A 16,689-nucleotide genomic window follows, 5' to 3' on the forward strand; every position below is an offset into this window, starting at 1 on the left:
CAATGGACTCAAGATGCTCTGCCACCAGCACGTCCTTCGGCTGGCTGCGGGGTGAGTCTACCAGGGGCATGGTGAAGGTGGACATGGGCCGGGCTGAGGACCAGGGTGACGACCCCCGGGGTCCCAGTGTGGGGAGACCAAAGTATGTGTGGTTGGCTGATGTGCACAGGACCAGACGGCTGGATGACAGGGAGACGATGGGGGCCTTCGGGGCCCAGGCAGGGAGTCTGGTGCAGGGTAGAGCAGACAGCCCTGGCAGGGACCAGCTCAACAGGCTATTTGTCTTGGAACGCAGGTCAGACTTCTTAGTCACAGCGGTGTTTGAGAGCATAAATTCTTCTCAAGTCGCTGATCACCGACAGAGCAGACTGACTGAGCAGAATTGATGCTCTCATGTCTCTTTTTGCCACATGAGCTGTCGTGTTCACCATCTCAAAACTTGTATCTTCTGTTTTTATGTTCATACGTTCCAAACACAAATCATACTCCTTTGTTGTTTTCCCTGTCTTAGGTCTCTGGAGCCCCACCAAACATGTCACTCAGCCCTACTGGGACTGCCCGTTCCTGCCCGCTGGCCTCTTTCCAAACCATCCGCCAACCACAACATGGGGCTCCAGCCATCACCCCTACATTACCAAATCCATTCCTATCATCACAACCTATTATTTTGCCTCTGCATTCCTTATTATTACCATGCTGAAATTACATTTCTAAACATGTAAACTGTACATTTTTTTAGTTATCTGATTGTGAACTTTTGCGTTATGTAAGTTGTTTAAGTTCAGCATTGATATGTGTTGTTCTCTTTGTGTATTTTAAGGGAATGTGTTTGGGTACTTTTGCATTTAATAAGTCAATTGAGTTAAGCATTGATATGTGTCTCTGTGTGTGTTTGTTTGTTTTGGGACCAGGAGGTCGCAGGTCATAGACCAGTTAGAGGGTGATCACGTTGACAACATGGACACCAGCTCTTCATCTGACCCGACCTCCTCTTCCTCATCATTCTCCAACACGACAAGCCAGTCCCGACACAGCAGAATGCAGATAAGCAAAAAACAGGTACAACGACCATTTTTGGTAAACAGATTATTGCGCAATAAACTACCAGTATATCGATCACATAAATTTAGCTTTGTACTATCAAGTACCTGAATTGTGAGATATGTGGAGATAGAAACTGCTGTTGAAACTGAAGAGACATTAAGTAGTGTCCAATCAAACTGCATATTTTGGCCAATGGGGAAAATAATGTTAATTGTGTAGATACTCCTCTAAGAAAACCAATGTTCCAAACCTCTTGTCTCAATCATAATCCGTTCAAAACTTATTTGACTTTTTACACTTGTAGGATGGTCAAAATTAGGGTGAATAAATCAATGGCCAAAAAAAAAATTGCATCGCGTCAGATAGGCTGTGCGAGAATTAAGGCTGCCTGACAGGTTTACCATTGAATTCGTCATCTTGCTTCTCAAATTCGGAGGACATAAAACAATATAGAGGTAAGATAGATATCTATTTTGAGATATGACAGGTAGCATTTTCATATTTTAGTATACACTTTTCATAACGCGAAGTTCCTGCTCTTTTTTGAAGACGTCTCACAAAAAAAGCGTCTCTCTTTGAAACGTCAACGGAGCACTGAGCATTCCCGCAAGCTTTTTTTTAATCTTCAAAGCCTTTTATATTTAATTCAGCTCGTGTCAGGCTAATTTGATATTTGCGGAAACAACTTGGAAGGGGACGACCACAAAATGTTATATCCTCAAAAGCATCAGCGAGAAAGCCGCACCGCTCTTTGTCAACAGAGCACGGTGCTTATTATCAGATGTAAATCTAACTTTTTGGATATTATGTTAACGATATGTTAGAGAGACCCCACTGAACGATTTCAGAATATTTAGAATCATATTTAAGGAAGTGAAATCAAATAAAATCAAATTGTATTGTCACATACACATATTCATCAGATGTTATTGCTTGTGTTCCTAGCTCCAACAGTGCAGTAATATCTAACAATACACACAAATCTGAAAGTTAAATAATGGAATTAAGAACTATATAAATATTAGGACGTGCAATATCAGAGTGGCATTGACTAAAATACAATAGAATAGAGTACAGCGTATACATATGAAATTAGTAAAGCAGTATGTTCCACCTTCTCCACTGTGGTCCCGTCAATGGGGATAGGGGCGTGCTACCTCTGCTTTTTCCTGAAGTCCATGATCAGCTCCTTCGTTTTGTTGACGTTGAGGGACAGGTTATTTTCCTGGCACCACTCCGCCAGGGCCCTCACCTCCTCCATGTAGGCTGTCTCGTCATTGTTGGTAATCAGGCCTACTATGGTTGTGTCGTCTGCAAGCTTGATGATTGAGTTGGAGGCGTGTGTGGCCACGCAGTCATGGGTGAACAGGGAATACAGGAGGGGGCTGAGTACGCACCCTTGTGGGGGCCCTGTGTTGGGGATCAGTAAAGTGGAGGTGTTGTTTCCTACCTTCACCACATGGGGGCGGCCTGTCAGGAAGTCCAGGACCCAGTTGCACATAGCGGAGTTCAGATCAGGGCCCCGAGCTTGATGATGAGCTTGGAGGGTACCATGGTGTTGAAGGCTGAGCTGTAGTCAGTGAACAGCATTCTTACATAGATATTCCTCTTGTCCAGGTAGGATAGGGCAGTGTACAGTGCAATGGCGATGGCATCGTCTGTGGATCTATTGGGGTGGTAAGAAAATTGAAGTGGGTCTAGGGTGTCAGGTAAGGTAGAGGTGATATGGTTCTTAACTACCCTCTCAAAGCACTTCATGATGACAGAAGTGAGTGCTACATTCGATAGTCATTTAGTTCAGTTAGCCTTTGCTTCTTGAAGCAAGTGGAGACAGCAGATTGGGATAGGGAGAGATTGAATGTCCATAAACACTCCAGACAGCAGGTCTGCGCATGCTCGGAGGACACAGCTAGGGATGCTGTCTGGGCTAGCAGCCTTACGAGGGTTAACAAGCTTTAAATGTAATACTCATGTCGGCCAGAGAAGGATAGCCCATAGTCCTTGGGAGAGGGCCTCATCGATGGCACTGTGTTGTCCTCAAAGCGGGTGAAGAAGGTGTTTAGCTTGTCTGTGAGAAAGACGTTGGTCTCGGCGATGTGGCTGGTTTTCCCTTTGTAATCCTTTATTGTCTGTAGACCCTGCCACATACATCTTGTGTCTGAGCCATTGAATTGCGAATATTTTGCCTGTTTGATTTGCCTTACGGAGGGAATAACTACACTGTTTGTGTTCGACCATATTCCCAGTCACCTTGCCATGGTTAAATGCGGTGGTTTGCGCTTTCAGTTTAGCGCGAATGCTGCCATCTTTCCACAGTTTCTGGTTTGAGTAGGTTTTAATCGTCACAGTCGGAACAACGCCCCCTATACACTTCCTGATGAACTCATCAATGTTATTATCCGAGGCTACCCGAAACTTATCTCAGTCCGCGTGATCAAAACAATCTTGAAGCATTGGTCCGACCAGCATTGAATAGACCTTAGCATGGGTACTTCCTGTATAAGTTTCTGCCTATAGGAAGGGAGGAGCAAAATAAAGTTGTGATCTGATTTGACGAAGGAAGGGTGGGGTAGGGCCTTGTAGACATCCTGGAAGAGAGACTTGCAGTGGTGGAGTGTTTTCCCAGCACGAGTACTGTAGTCAATGTGTTGGTAGAACTTCGGTAGCGTGTTGGTAGAACTTTGTTACCGTCAAAGTTGCTTAGGAGCTAGAAGCAGAGCTGCCTGTCGGCACCATCTTACCAGACTAAATGGCATCACCAAAGTGAGTTTTCACACACCCTACATTAAGCAACACAGTGGAAGTTTGGTTGAAATTTTGTAATTTTTGGGGATAAAAGTAGACATGTGCTCAACTGTAGTTCTCTCCTCTCTGCCTGTGGTTGGATGAGGCCCTGGAATCTGCTCTGAAGCGTTCTGCCCCGGATGTCTCCAGACCAACCATGCCCTGCTACCGCCGCTCCAAGTCCTTGGACCGGAGAGCAGCAGAAGCTACAGCCACCACAGCAACGGTAAATCTGTCCAGATGGGACCTCCACATTCTTAAACTAGATCTGGGTGTGTCCAATACATAATGTGCCAGTTTCCCAGACAAAGAGGTTATCAATTGAGCATAACTTTTAGTCTAGAACTAAATATGTGTACTTAATCTGTGTCTGGGAAACTGGCCTAATATTACAAATATAGGGTAAGGTTCATTTGGCTAAACTGATTTACATTATTATAAACATTTTTAAATAAAAATGATAAAGGCTTTCCCCCTCCCAGCCCGACCTCAACTTCAAAAAGGGCTGGATGACCAGATTGACTGACAAAGGGCAGGTTAGTGTTTATAAACTTTGTATCTGTATGTGTTTGTGAATGTGAATTGCAATTCCTTCATTGTTGATTTGTTATCTATCTTGCAGTGGAAGAAGCACTGGTTCGTCCTGACTGACCAAACCCTGAGGTTCTACAGAGATATTGTTGCTGAGGAGGTATGGATGGACAGTTATCGTTATTTTAATGGAGTGCCTACGGATATGACATTTTTGGGATCTTTAGTCCTCTGAATAAAATATCTGGAGCTTCCTGAAGCTTCTGCCAGCACTTGTGTGGATCACGTTCTGCGCATAAGTACACACGTGGAGAACAGGCTACTCAGGCAAAGTTAGATCAACGTTAGACAAAGCTGAATCAATGTCTGCAACATCACATAATGATCACAGTATTTTACATAACAGAACCAAATATACAGTGGGGCAAAAAAGTATTTAGTCAGCCACCAATTGTGGATGTTCTCCCACTTAAAAAGATGAGAGGCCTGTAATTTTCATCATAGGCACACTTCAACTATGACAGACAAAATGAGGGAAGAAAATCACATTGTAGGATTTTTCTATTAATTTATTTGCAAATTATGGTGAAAATAAGTATTTGGTCACCTACAAACAAGCAAGATTTCTGGCCCTCACAGACCTGTAACGTCTTCTTTAAGAGGCTCCTCTGCCCTCCACTTACCTGTATTAATGGCACCTGTTTGAACTTGTTATCAGTATAAAAGACACCTGTCCACAACCTCAAACAGTCACACTTCAAACTCCAACATGGCCAAGACCAAAGAGCTGTCAAAGGACACCAGAAACAAAATGGTAGACCTGCACCAGGCTGGGAAGACTGAAACTGCAATAGGTAAGCAGCTTGGTTTGAAGAAATCAACTGTGGGAGCAATTATTAGGAAATGGAAGACATACAAGACCACTGATAATCTCCCTCGATCTGGGGCTCCACGCAAGATCTCACCCCGTATGGTCAAAATGATCACAAGAACGGTGAGCAAAAATCCCAGAACCACACGGAGGGACCTAGTGAATGACCTACAGAGAGCTGGGACCAAAGTAACAAAGCCTACCATCAGTAACACACTCCGCCGCCAGGGACTCAAATCCTGCAGTGCCAGACGTGTCCCCCTGCTTAAGCCAGTACATGTCCAGGCCTGTCTGAAGTTTGCTAGAGAGCATTTGGATGATCCAGAAGAAGATTGGGAGAATGTCATATGGTCAGATGAAACCAAAATAGAACTTTTTGGTAAAACCTCAACTCGTAGTGTTTGGAGGACAAAGAATGCTGAGTTGCATCCAAAGAACACCATACCTACTGTGAAGTATGGGGGTGGAAACATCATGCTTTGGGGCTGTTTTTCTGCAAAGGGACCAGGACGACTGATCCGTGTAAAGGAAAGAATGAATGGGGCCATATATCGTGAGATTTTGTGTGAAAACCACCTTCCATCAGCAAGGGCATTGGAGATGAAACGTGGCTGGGTCTTTCAGCATGACAATGATCCCAAACACACCGCCCGGGCAGCGAAGGAGTGGCTTCGTAAGAAGCATTTCAAGGTCCTGGAGTGGCTTAGCCAGTCTCCAGATCTCAACCCCATAGAGAATCTTTGGAGGGAGTTGAAAGTCCGTGTTGCCCAGCAACAGCCCCAAAACATCACTGCTCTAGAGGAGATCTGCATGGAGGAAAGGGCCAAAATACCAGCAACAGTGTGTGAAAACCTTAACTTACAGAAAACGTTTGACCTCTGTCATTGCCAACAAAGGGTATATAACAAAGTATTGAGATAAACCTTTGTTATTGACCAAATACTTATTTTCCACCATAATTGCAAATAAATTCATAAAAAATCCTACAATATGATTTTCTGGATTTTTTTTCTAATTTTGTCTGTCATAGTTGAAGTGCACCTATGATGTAAATTTCAGGCCTCTCTCATCTTTTTAAGTGGGAGAACTTCTACAATTGGTGGCTGACTAAATAATTTTTTGCCCCACTGTAATAGCATAGTATAACGTTACTGTAAGACACCTCATATTTTGCTCATGTGGCCAAAATACAACAGAGCGCACCACTAGGCAATATGCACATGTAGACTATGCTACAGTTTGTTAACAGCATCTGCTCAAACATTTGATCACTGTACATCATTCAAAACAATACTGTGCGACAACACTGTATAACTCAATGTCTAAATGCATATCCCCATAAAACTGATTGAGATCAAATGGTTGGTTACTATGGGTAAGACTTGAAGAATTAGGGACTGTACGTTATTTATAATGAGGGATACCTGGAGAAAATCGGACCTCTGAAATGAAAATGGATAGCCCTCACTAACATTTTCATCTGGAAGAAAAGTGACCCTCCTCTATAAATAAATGACCCTCCACTATACACAAAATTATAATTAAAACAAAGTGGATAGCAGAGAGCATGCCTAAGACAGACCAGAGGCTCAGACCTGAGCCTTACACCATGAGCAAACCAGACACGCGCGTGCACCAGGGTATCTGCTTCTGTAAAGCAATGAGGAGATGGGAGAGGCAGGACTTACACAGCATTCAGCGTCACAAATAGAACTGACTTCTATTTTAACGCTTGTCAACGCAGACACTCTCTGTAGTGGAGCGAGTCGAGAATTTCGAGTTCCTTGGTGTCCACATCACCAACAAACTGTCATGGTCCAAACACACCAAGACAGTTGTGAAGAGGGCACGACAACACCTTTTCCCCTTCAGGAGACTGAAAATATTTGGCATGGGTCCCCAGATCCTCAGAAAGTTCTACAGCAGCACCATCGAGAATCTAACTCGACTAACAAACTATAGCTCACCACATGAGCATCAAACCAAAGACTGGCTGTTTAAATGAATTAGGCCTTCTCAAATTAGCCTACTTTTAGCACATAGCCTAAGTTATGTAAGTTACTTGAATATGGCTTGAATATGACCTCCCTGAGGTCAATAACTCTGATAAAACTTCATCATTGGCAACGAAACATATTGTTTTTATTCAAATCAATTATAGCAGTAGCAAGCTAATAAAATGTAGCTCCAGTCCTCCTTCGCATCTTTGTGCTCTCCCTTTCAAACTGAACGGGAAATCAGTAGCCTGCATATACAGATAGGCCGAATTAATATTTTGGGACAAATCAAAAATTATTTTTGGAAGAAGCCTTATACTCGCATCCTGAAGTGCCCCCATTGTTTAGACGGCACACAAAGGTTTACATCTGCAAGAGCAGGGCAGACCAGGGGTCATGATTGGGATACCATTGCAGCTGTAGTGTAGCCTAGTTTTACACCATCCCACCAGCACAAAAAAATTGTGAAGGATGTATATTTTCTTAGACCTGTAACTGCCCTGTGCACTCCAAGCTCATTAATAAGCTAAGGACCCTGGGTGACACTTCCCTCTGCAACTGGATCTTAGACTTCCTGATGGGCCGCCCCCAGGTGGTGAGGGTAGGCAAAAACACATCCGCCACACTGACCTTCAACACGGGAGCCTCTCAGGGATGTGTGCTTAGTCCCTTCCTGTACTCCCTGTTCACCCACGACTGCGTGGCCACGCACAATTCCAACACCATCATTACGTTTGCCGACGACACAACGGTGGTTGGCCTGATTTTCCGACGACGATGAGACAGCCTACAGGGAGGAGGTCAGAGACCTGGCAGTGTGGTGCCAGGACAACAAGGAGCTGATCATGGAGTACTGAGCACACCCCCATTTGCATCCAAAATGCTGTAGTGGGCGATTCAAGAGCTTCATGTTCCTCTGTGTCCACATCACGGGACCTTTCATGGTCCAAACACACCAACACAGTCGTGAAGACGGCATGTCTCCCCTCAGGAAGCTGAGATTATTTGGCATTGGTCCTCAGATCCTCAAAAAGATCTACAGCTACACCATTGAGAGCATCTTTACTTCCTGCATCACTGCTTGGTATGGCAGCTGCTTGGCATCCCACCGCAGGATCCTACAGAGGGCAATGCGTATGGCCCAGTACATCACTGGGGCTTAGCTCCCTGCCATCCAGGACCTCTATAGCAGACGGTGTCAGAGGAAGGCCCCAACAATCGTCAGACTACAGCCACCCAAGTCATAGACTGTTCTCTCTGCTGCCACACCCACGGCAAGCCTCGTTATTGTTATTTTATTGTTACTATTTCCTTTTTTCCCTTATTTGTATTTTTTGTATTCCTTTTTAACTCTGCATTGTTTGGAAAGGGCTCGTAAGTAAGCATTTCACAGTAAAGTTTACAACTGTTGTATACAGAGCATGTGACAAATACTATTATATTTCCTTTCTCAGAGCATTCACATACCCTAAGGGAACATTTCGACATTTTCTGTATGGTTAGTGAAAAAGTCCATATTGCAAATGTACCGTCCCTTACTAGACGTCCGAAAACATTTGTTAAATTTGGGGACGGCGTCGGGCCAAGCGGCAAGGCCAGACCTACCGGGAAGTCATCAAATGAACTTTGTCGGACATTCGATTTTCGTTTTATAAAATAATCAAATTTTGGTCATTTTTCCGCTATCCCGGAAAATCCCACAAGAGGGCATAAGCAATCATACTGCAATTTGACAAAACATCACGAATCACGACGGGCCTTATCTCGAAAACTGAAAACATTTCGAAGCCGAAACTTGGTGAGCATAGGTTTGGCATAATGGGCAGTTGGCCCCGAACAAGATGGCGTCTAGGCCTCAACGGTTTTTGAGTTATGGCCATTTTTCTGGGATTAAAGGTCCAAAATGAAAATAGAGAAATTATTTTTTCACTTCACGTCAAAGTCAAGGAGCCTCCGGTGTCAATAACAAAAGAATCTGCCATTTATCTATCGTCATTTAAGAGAAATCGTACAATGACAGATTTGTGATGTTCAAATATAGTTTTTTTTTTCAACAGTTACATATCCAGTTGCAGGGTGTTCATACGAATATTTTTAAAGTGTGCTGCGGAACTCTGCGAGATTTCTGTGATTTTCTATGATTTTCTGAAATAACACACACTCACTAAACCCTCCGTAAATAACTCAGTTCTTAACGTAAAGACTTAAAACTCAGGATTCTGTAAAGGCATACCCCAATGAGGATATGAGTTTATTTATAGCTTCCTGTGTCAACAGAAAGTGCCTTAAATGGTGTCAGAGTGGCTGTATCCAAGGGTTAAAAAGGTCAGATCTTTTCAAAACTTCATATGTGTGATTAGGCAACCCTCCTGAACTGTAAAATCAGTCATTTCTCCCAACAGATGTCAAAGAAAAGCTCTCACACACACACACAGCAAGGATGGAGTGACAAAGCATGGTGTTTAAAGACAGAGAGCAGGCAATGGCATAAACATAATCCCAAGGCCGTGCCGAGTTCAACGAGATATCCCGCTTGACCGTCGCTCGCTCGGTCTAAGCGCAGCGACCATGAGAAAAGTAGGCCCAATATGAAGCCTGCACCAGAACATCATTTGATTTTGGGTGACAGCGGCGGAACCGTTAGGTTTAGAAGGACAATTCAAACACAGGAATGTTCCTAAGGTCCTCCCGATCTGTGCAAGCCTAACCTTGACCGTGTGGCATTAACCCTTCACAGTTAAAAGAAGGTGTTTACATCAAACAGTTTGCATTGACTTCTCTCCCCATAGGAATACATTGGCTTCACCTCTAAATTCAATCTGAAGCCTATGTGGGTTATGAATGCCTTATGAACCTGTCTTCTATGACAGTCCATCAGACCACTATGAGGTCTACCTGTGTCGATTCTAAGCTTCCTGGAGCAACCGGAAGTGGTTAAATTCACCCAAAAGGTATTTGGATGTACATCACCAGCAAAGGTGAAAATGACTCTGCATTCAACCCTGTGTAGATCAGTCAATTCTCAACGTAAAGACTTAAAACTCAGGATTCTGTAAGTGTCTATGTCAATCAAGACATGTGTGTACTTATAGCTTCCTGTGCCAACCGGAAGTGCCATAATTGATGTCTCAGGGGCTGTTTGGAAGGGTTAAAAAAATCAGATATGTCCAAAACTTCATATGTGTGATTAGGCAACCCCCATGAACTGTAAATCAGTCATTTTTCCCATAAAAATTAAAAGGAAAACTAAATCACACAGATACACAACTTGGATGGAGGGACGTATTGGGGTGCGTAGAGACTGACAGTGCCTCCAATAGTTAGCTTTTTTCGAGCTAAAAAAGAACCGTCAGACCTAGAGTTCCGAAACTTTAGAAACCTGTTCTAGACCTCAGGCCCATAGTGCGTGGTGAGTTAGGTGGCTCTAGAAGGTTCTCGGACAGAGAAACAGCCTCGTACATTTGCAATGACTTCAATTCATTTTGACCATTACTAAAATGGCGACATTTAGAAAAGTCTCAGAGACACAAGACTAGGTGCATTGAAACCGGCTCGGCCCATAGACACGGACCCCAACGTTTCTGTCCGATAGCTCATTCAAGGACCCCATAGCAAGGCATGGAAAAAAGTGGATTTTCAGCACCAATTAGGGTTTTACTCGGACACCAAATGACCTATCGAGCCGAAACTCGGGATTCGGGGTCGCCTCACATAGGACTACACATAATGTCCGAACTGGACCCGCAGCTAGAACGTAACTATATGTTTTAAGTTTTTATTATTTTATTTTAAACTAAAGGCGCTGTGAATTGTGGGCCTGCTCTGACATATGTGATAGTTGGCTTCTAAATGAGTTGGAAAAAGTGGGTTTGGTGTCAATTGATATCAGTTTGGTGTCATAATGACATCTAATTGACTGATGGACACTGACTTGCTAGTTGACTTTTGTTAATTTGCAATATGTTTAAGCGGAGAGGGACCATCACCAAAATGGCATTCTGAAATCAACACAAAAAATGGCATCACCATAGTGTCCAGACTGTGCCGAGTCCAACGAGGCGCCCCGCTTGACTGTAGCTTGCTCGGTCTGAGCGCAGCGACCATGAGAAAAATAGGTCCAAAATGAAGCCTGCACCAGAACGTCATTTGGTTTTGGGTGACAGCGGCGGAACCGTTAGGTTTAGAAGGACAATTCAAACACAGGAATGTTCCTAAGGTCCTCCCGATCTGTGCAAGCCTAACCTTGACCGTGTGACATTAACCCTTCACAGTTAAAAGAAGGTGTTTACATAAAAACAGTTTGCATTGACTTCTCTCCCCATAGGAATACATTGCCTGCTCCCCTAAATTCAACCTGGAGTCTATATGGGTTATGAATGCTGTATGAACCTGTCTTCGGTACCAGTCCATCAGGCCACTATAAGGACTACCTGTGTCGATTCTAAGCTTCCTGGACCAACCGGAAGTGGTTAAAATCGCCCTAAAAGTGTATACCCATAACCTGCCTGCAGTTTGATAGACATAGTGCATTCAACCCTGTGTAAATCAGTCAGTTTTTATGGTAAAGACTTAAAACTCAGGATTCTGTAATAGAATACCCCCAATGAGGATGTGTGTTGAGTTATAGCTTCCTGTGCCAACCGGAAGTGCCATAATTGGTGTCTCATGGGCTGTTTCGAGGGGTTAAAAAAATCAGATCTTTCCAAAACTTCATATATGTGATTAGGCAACCCCCATGAACTGTAAATCAGTCATTTTTCCCATACAATTTCAAAGGAAAACTAAATCACACACACACACAGCTTGGAAGTAGGGACCCATTGGGGTGCGTAGAGACAAACACTCCCTGCATTAGTTAACCTTGTTGGAACTTTTAAAGAACCGTCAGACCTAGAGTTCCGAAACTTTAGAATCCTGTTCTAGACCTCAGGTCGATAGTGTGTGGTGAGTTACGGCGCTCTAGAAGGTTCTCGGACCGAGAAACAGCCTCGAACATTTGCAATGACTTCAATTCATTTTGACCATTACGAAAATAGCGACATTTAGAAATGTCCCAGAGTCACAAGACTAGGTGCATTGTGACCGTCTCGGCCCATAGAGACAGAACCCAACGTTTCTGTCCGATAGCTCATTCAAGGACCCCGTAGCAAGTAATTGAAAAAAGTGGATTTTTAGCACCAATTAGGGTTTTACTCGGACACCAAATGACCTATCGAGCCGAAACTTGGGATTCGGGGTCGCCTCAGCTAGGCCTACACATAACACAAGAAATGGACCCGCAGCTAGAACGTAACTACGTGTTTTATGTTTTTTTTTTATGGTTTGAACCGAAGGCGTTGTGAATTTTGGGCCAGCTCTGAAGTATGTGATACTTGGCTCCTAAACGAGTTGGGAAAAGTGGGTTTGGTGTCAGTTTGTATCAGTTTGGTGTCAGAATGATATCAAATTGACTGATGGACGGTGACTTGCAGGTGACTCTTGTCCATTTGCAATATGTTTAAGCGGTGAGGTACCATCACCAAAAGTGACATTCTGAAATCAACCATAATGAGCGATGGAAAGGTACAAGAATCACTGCCCAGCCATCCTGAGTTCATCGGGCCAGTCAATTTGGCATTCCTGCACGATTTTCAGTGACTTTGCAAAAGTGAGAAAACATTTGCAATATGTTTTAACAGTGAGGTACCATCACCAAAAGTGACATTCTGAAATCAACCCTAACGAGCGATGGAGAGGTACCAGAATCACTGCCCAGCCATCCCGAGTTCATCAGGCCAGTCAATTTTGCATTCCTGCACGAATTTTCAGTGACTTTGCAAAAGTGAGAAAACATTTGCAATATGTTTTAACAATGAGGTACCATCACCAAAAGTGACATTCTGAATTCAACCCAAACGAGCGATGGAGAGGTACCAGAATCACTGCCCACCCATCCCGAGTTCATTGGGCCAGTCAATTTGGCATTCCTGCATGATTTTTATAGCATGACAAATTCGGGATGGTGAATGCCCAGTTAACCATATTGCAAATGCCCAGTGACTTTGCAAGAGTGAGAAAACATAAACAAATGGACATTCTGAAATCAACCCTAACAAGCGATGGAGAGGTACCAGAATCACTGCCCAGCCATCCCAAGTTCATCGGGCCAGTCAATTTTGCATTCCTTCACGATTTTCAGTGACTTTGCAAAAGTGAGAAAACATTTGCAATATGTTTTAACAGTGAGGTACCATCACCAAAAGTGACATTCTGAAATCAACCCAAACGAGCGATGGAGAGGTACCAGAATCACTGCCCAGCCATCCCGAGTTCATCGGGCCAGTCAATTTGGCATTCCTGGACGATTTTCAGTGACTTTGCAAAAGTGAGAAAACATTTGCAATATGTTTTAACAGTGAGGTACCATCACCAAAAGTGACATTCTGAATTCAACCCAAACGAGCGATGGAGAGGTACCAGAATCACTGCCCAGCCATCCCGAGTTCATTGGGCCAGTCAATTTGGCATTCCTGCACAATTTTTATAGCATGACAAATTCGGGATGGTGAATGCCCAGTTAACCATATTGCAAATGCACAGTGACTTTGCAAGAGTGAGAAAACATAAACAAATGGACATTCTGAAATCAACCCTAACGAGCGATGGAGAGGTACCAGAATCACTGCCCAGCCATCCCAAGTTCATCGGGCCAGTCAATTTTGCATTCCTTCACGATTTTCAGTGACTTTGCAAAAGTGAGAAAACATTTGCAATATGTTTTAACAGTGAGGTACCATCACCAAAAGTGACATTCTGAAATCAACCCAAACGAGCGATGGAGAGGTACCAGAATCACTGCCCAGCCATCCCGAGTTCATCGGGCCAGTCAATTTGGCATTCCTGCACAATTTTTATGGCATGACAAATTAGTGATGGTGAATGCCCAGTTAACCATATTGCAAATGCACAGTGACTTAGCAAGAGTGAGAAAACATCACCAAATGGACATTCTGAAATCAACCCTAATGAGCGATGGAGAGGTACCAGAATCACTGCCCAGCCATCCCGAGTTCATCAGGCCAGTCAATTTTGCATTCCTGCACGAATTTTCAGTGACTTTGCAAAAGTGAGAAAACATTTGCAATTCAGTGACTTTGCAAAAGTGAGAAAACATTGGCCCCCACAAAACATATGCCTTATGCACAAGTAAAAAAAAAAATTATGATAATAAAACATGACTAAAGTATGTTGATACAGTTCTTATACGTGTGTAATTGACACAAAATTCTAAAGAATTTCGAAAAACGGTCCAGAAAGCACTTTTTTAGGGGTGTGTGAAGTTTTTTATGAAATTTTGCAATTATTGACTTTTGACTTCTTACTTCCTATGAAATCATATTGCAAATGGAGAAAACACATGCAATAATGCGCAAGTAAAAACAAAATAAAAAATTATGATAATAAAATTGGACAAAAGTATATTCATACAGTTCTTACACGTGTAATTGACAAAAAAAGTGAAAGAATTTCGAAAAACGGTCCAGAAAGCACTTTTTTAAGGGGTGATACGTTTTTGACAAAAAACTCATTTTTTAAAAATGTGGCTTTTGGATGTTGACTTGGGGTCCATTTCCTATATGAAAAACCAAGGTGGAGCGCACACGCCACCTGTTGGATTTTTGAAGTGTTTACAACTGGCAATTGCCATATGGCATTTGTAAAACATTTTGCATGAATCAACGCCGATTTGGGTGGTATTGTCCATCATGTACATGGTTTGTACTATGCCAATGGTTTCCCATTCATTTTTGTCCATTTGAGGGGGGAATTCCCTTACTTCGTATACAGTAGCCTTGGCCTGTAGCCTACAGTATAGGCTATGGATCATTTGATTGAGACCACACTAAATATTGGCGCACTTAATATTGCACGCCCAGCAAAGAATCAGGGATGAGGGGCAGCATCGGGCACACATCAATAAGCAACTAATTCTTAAAAACTAAGCAATATTGACATTGAATCTATTATAAAATACATGACTGTCCCCTGGTGTCACTATCGTTTAAAGATGGATTGGACCAAGGTGCAGGGTGGTAGGCGTACATTTTTTATTTTATTTAAATGACACCGAAAAAACAACAAAATACAAAAACTAACGTAAAGCAGAAAGCAACGACACACAAACAAGATCCCACACTCTAAGGTGGGAAAAAAGGCTGCCTAAGTATGATGCCCAATCAGAGACAACGATAAACAGCTGCCACTGATTGGGAACCATACTAGGCCAACAAAGAAATAGAAACATAGATTTGCCCACCCAAGTCACACCCTGACCTAACCAAATAGAGAATAAACAAGGCTCTCTAAGGTCAGGGCTTGACACCTGGACTAGATTTAAAAAATAAATAATACTAAACCCTCCCACTGTCTGAAATTGAAAAAGCATGGCCCTCCCCCATTTTTCTCCAGGTCACAATCCCAGAATCTTCGGGAAGCTCCAGATCTTTTTGTCTGCGGTATAACGATCCTGAAAACGTCAGATCCACTGCCACAGCCTTATTTTAAATGTTGTTTGAGAATACACTAGACTTGTATTATTTTATGTGTGAGAGAGAAAGAGAGAATGAGCGAGTGTGTGTGTGTATGTGTGTGTGTGTGTGTGTGTGTGTGTGTGTGTGTGTGTGTGGGCGCATCACAGCATCCTCTTAACTTCGACGGTCTTTCTCTATCATATTTAATTTCAGGCTGCTGATTTGGATGGCGAGATTAACCTTTCTACTTGTTATGACATCACAGACTACCCAGTTCAGAGGAACTACGGCTTCCAGATACACGTGAGTTGACATTTGTGACCGACCGCTTTGATTCAGTTTTATGTAGCAAAATTTGATTATTATTAATATTTTTTTTACATTGGATAAAGGTAGAGACAGAGCTACAAAATGGTATATCCAGACCACTTGTATGACTGGTAGAGGAGAGCCAGGCTTGTTCTACTGATGCCTAAAGATAAATTCCAGACACAAATACTTTAGCACTATTATACAATAGTGCTATTATACAAACAGTAATCACTGTCAGACGCACCTTGTTAACTTGATGGGTCATGTAATCATCTGGTGAAGAGGAGTCTTTTGTTTAGCTAGCTAGCTAAACAATGAGACATAATCCCAATCCATAGAGTACTAGAAATACAAACTAATTGTCATAGCTAGCTAAAGTTAACCAAATAGGTTCAATGTTAGCTAGTTAGCTAGCTAACATTAGGCTATAACTGGCAATGCAAATGGATTGTTGAGATAATATTTTCTACACAGATCATACACGTAATGTTAGCTACCGAGCTCAGTCATCTAACCTCAGCTAGAAAGCTAACAGTACGCTTTATTTGGGGGTCTTTTGTTTAGACATGTAGCTAGCTAAACAATGAACCATAATCCCAATCCATAGAGTACTAGCAATACAAACCGAGGGTCATAGCTA

General features: G+C 42.8%; 1 protein-coding gene across 1 annotated transcript in view; it reads left to right on the forward strand.

The window, feature by feature from the left end:
- Positions 1–3,985: 3,985 nt before the first annotated feature.
- The window catches only part of LOC135556826 (centrosome-associated protein CEP250-like), a 56,597-nt gene continuing 43,893 nt past the window's right edge, over positions 3,986–16,689 (forward strand). The window contains exons 1-4 of the mRNA XM_064990269.1: positions 3,986–4,054; positions 4,311–4,364; positions 4,451–4,519; positions 15,951–16,040. Of these exons, the coding sequence (XP_064846341.1) occupies positions 3,986–4,054; positions 4,311–4,364; positions 4,451–4,519; positions 15,951–16,040 (282 nt within the window). The remainder of the gene's footprint in view (positions 4,055–4,310; positions 4,365–4,450; positions 4,520–15,950; positions 16,041–16,689) is intronic.

Source organism: Oncorhynchus masou, chromosome 15, assembly GCF_036934945.1.
Source record: "Oncorhynchus masou masou isolate Uvic2021 chromosome 15, UVic_Omas_1.1, whole genome shotgun sequence".
Classification (NCBI taxonomy): Eukaryota; Metazoa; Chordata; class Actinopteri; order Salmoniformes; family Salmonidae; genus Oncorhynchus; species Oncorhynchus masou.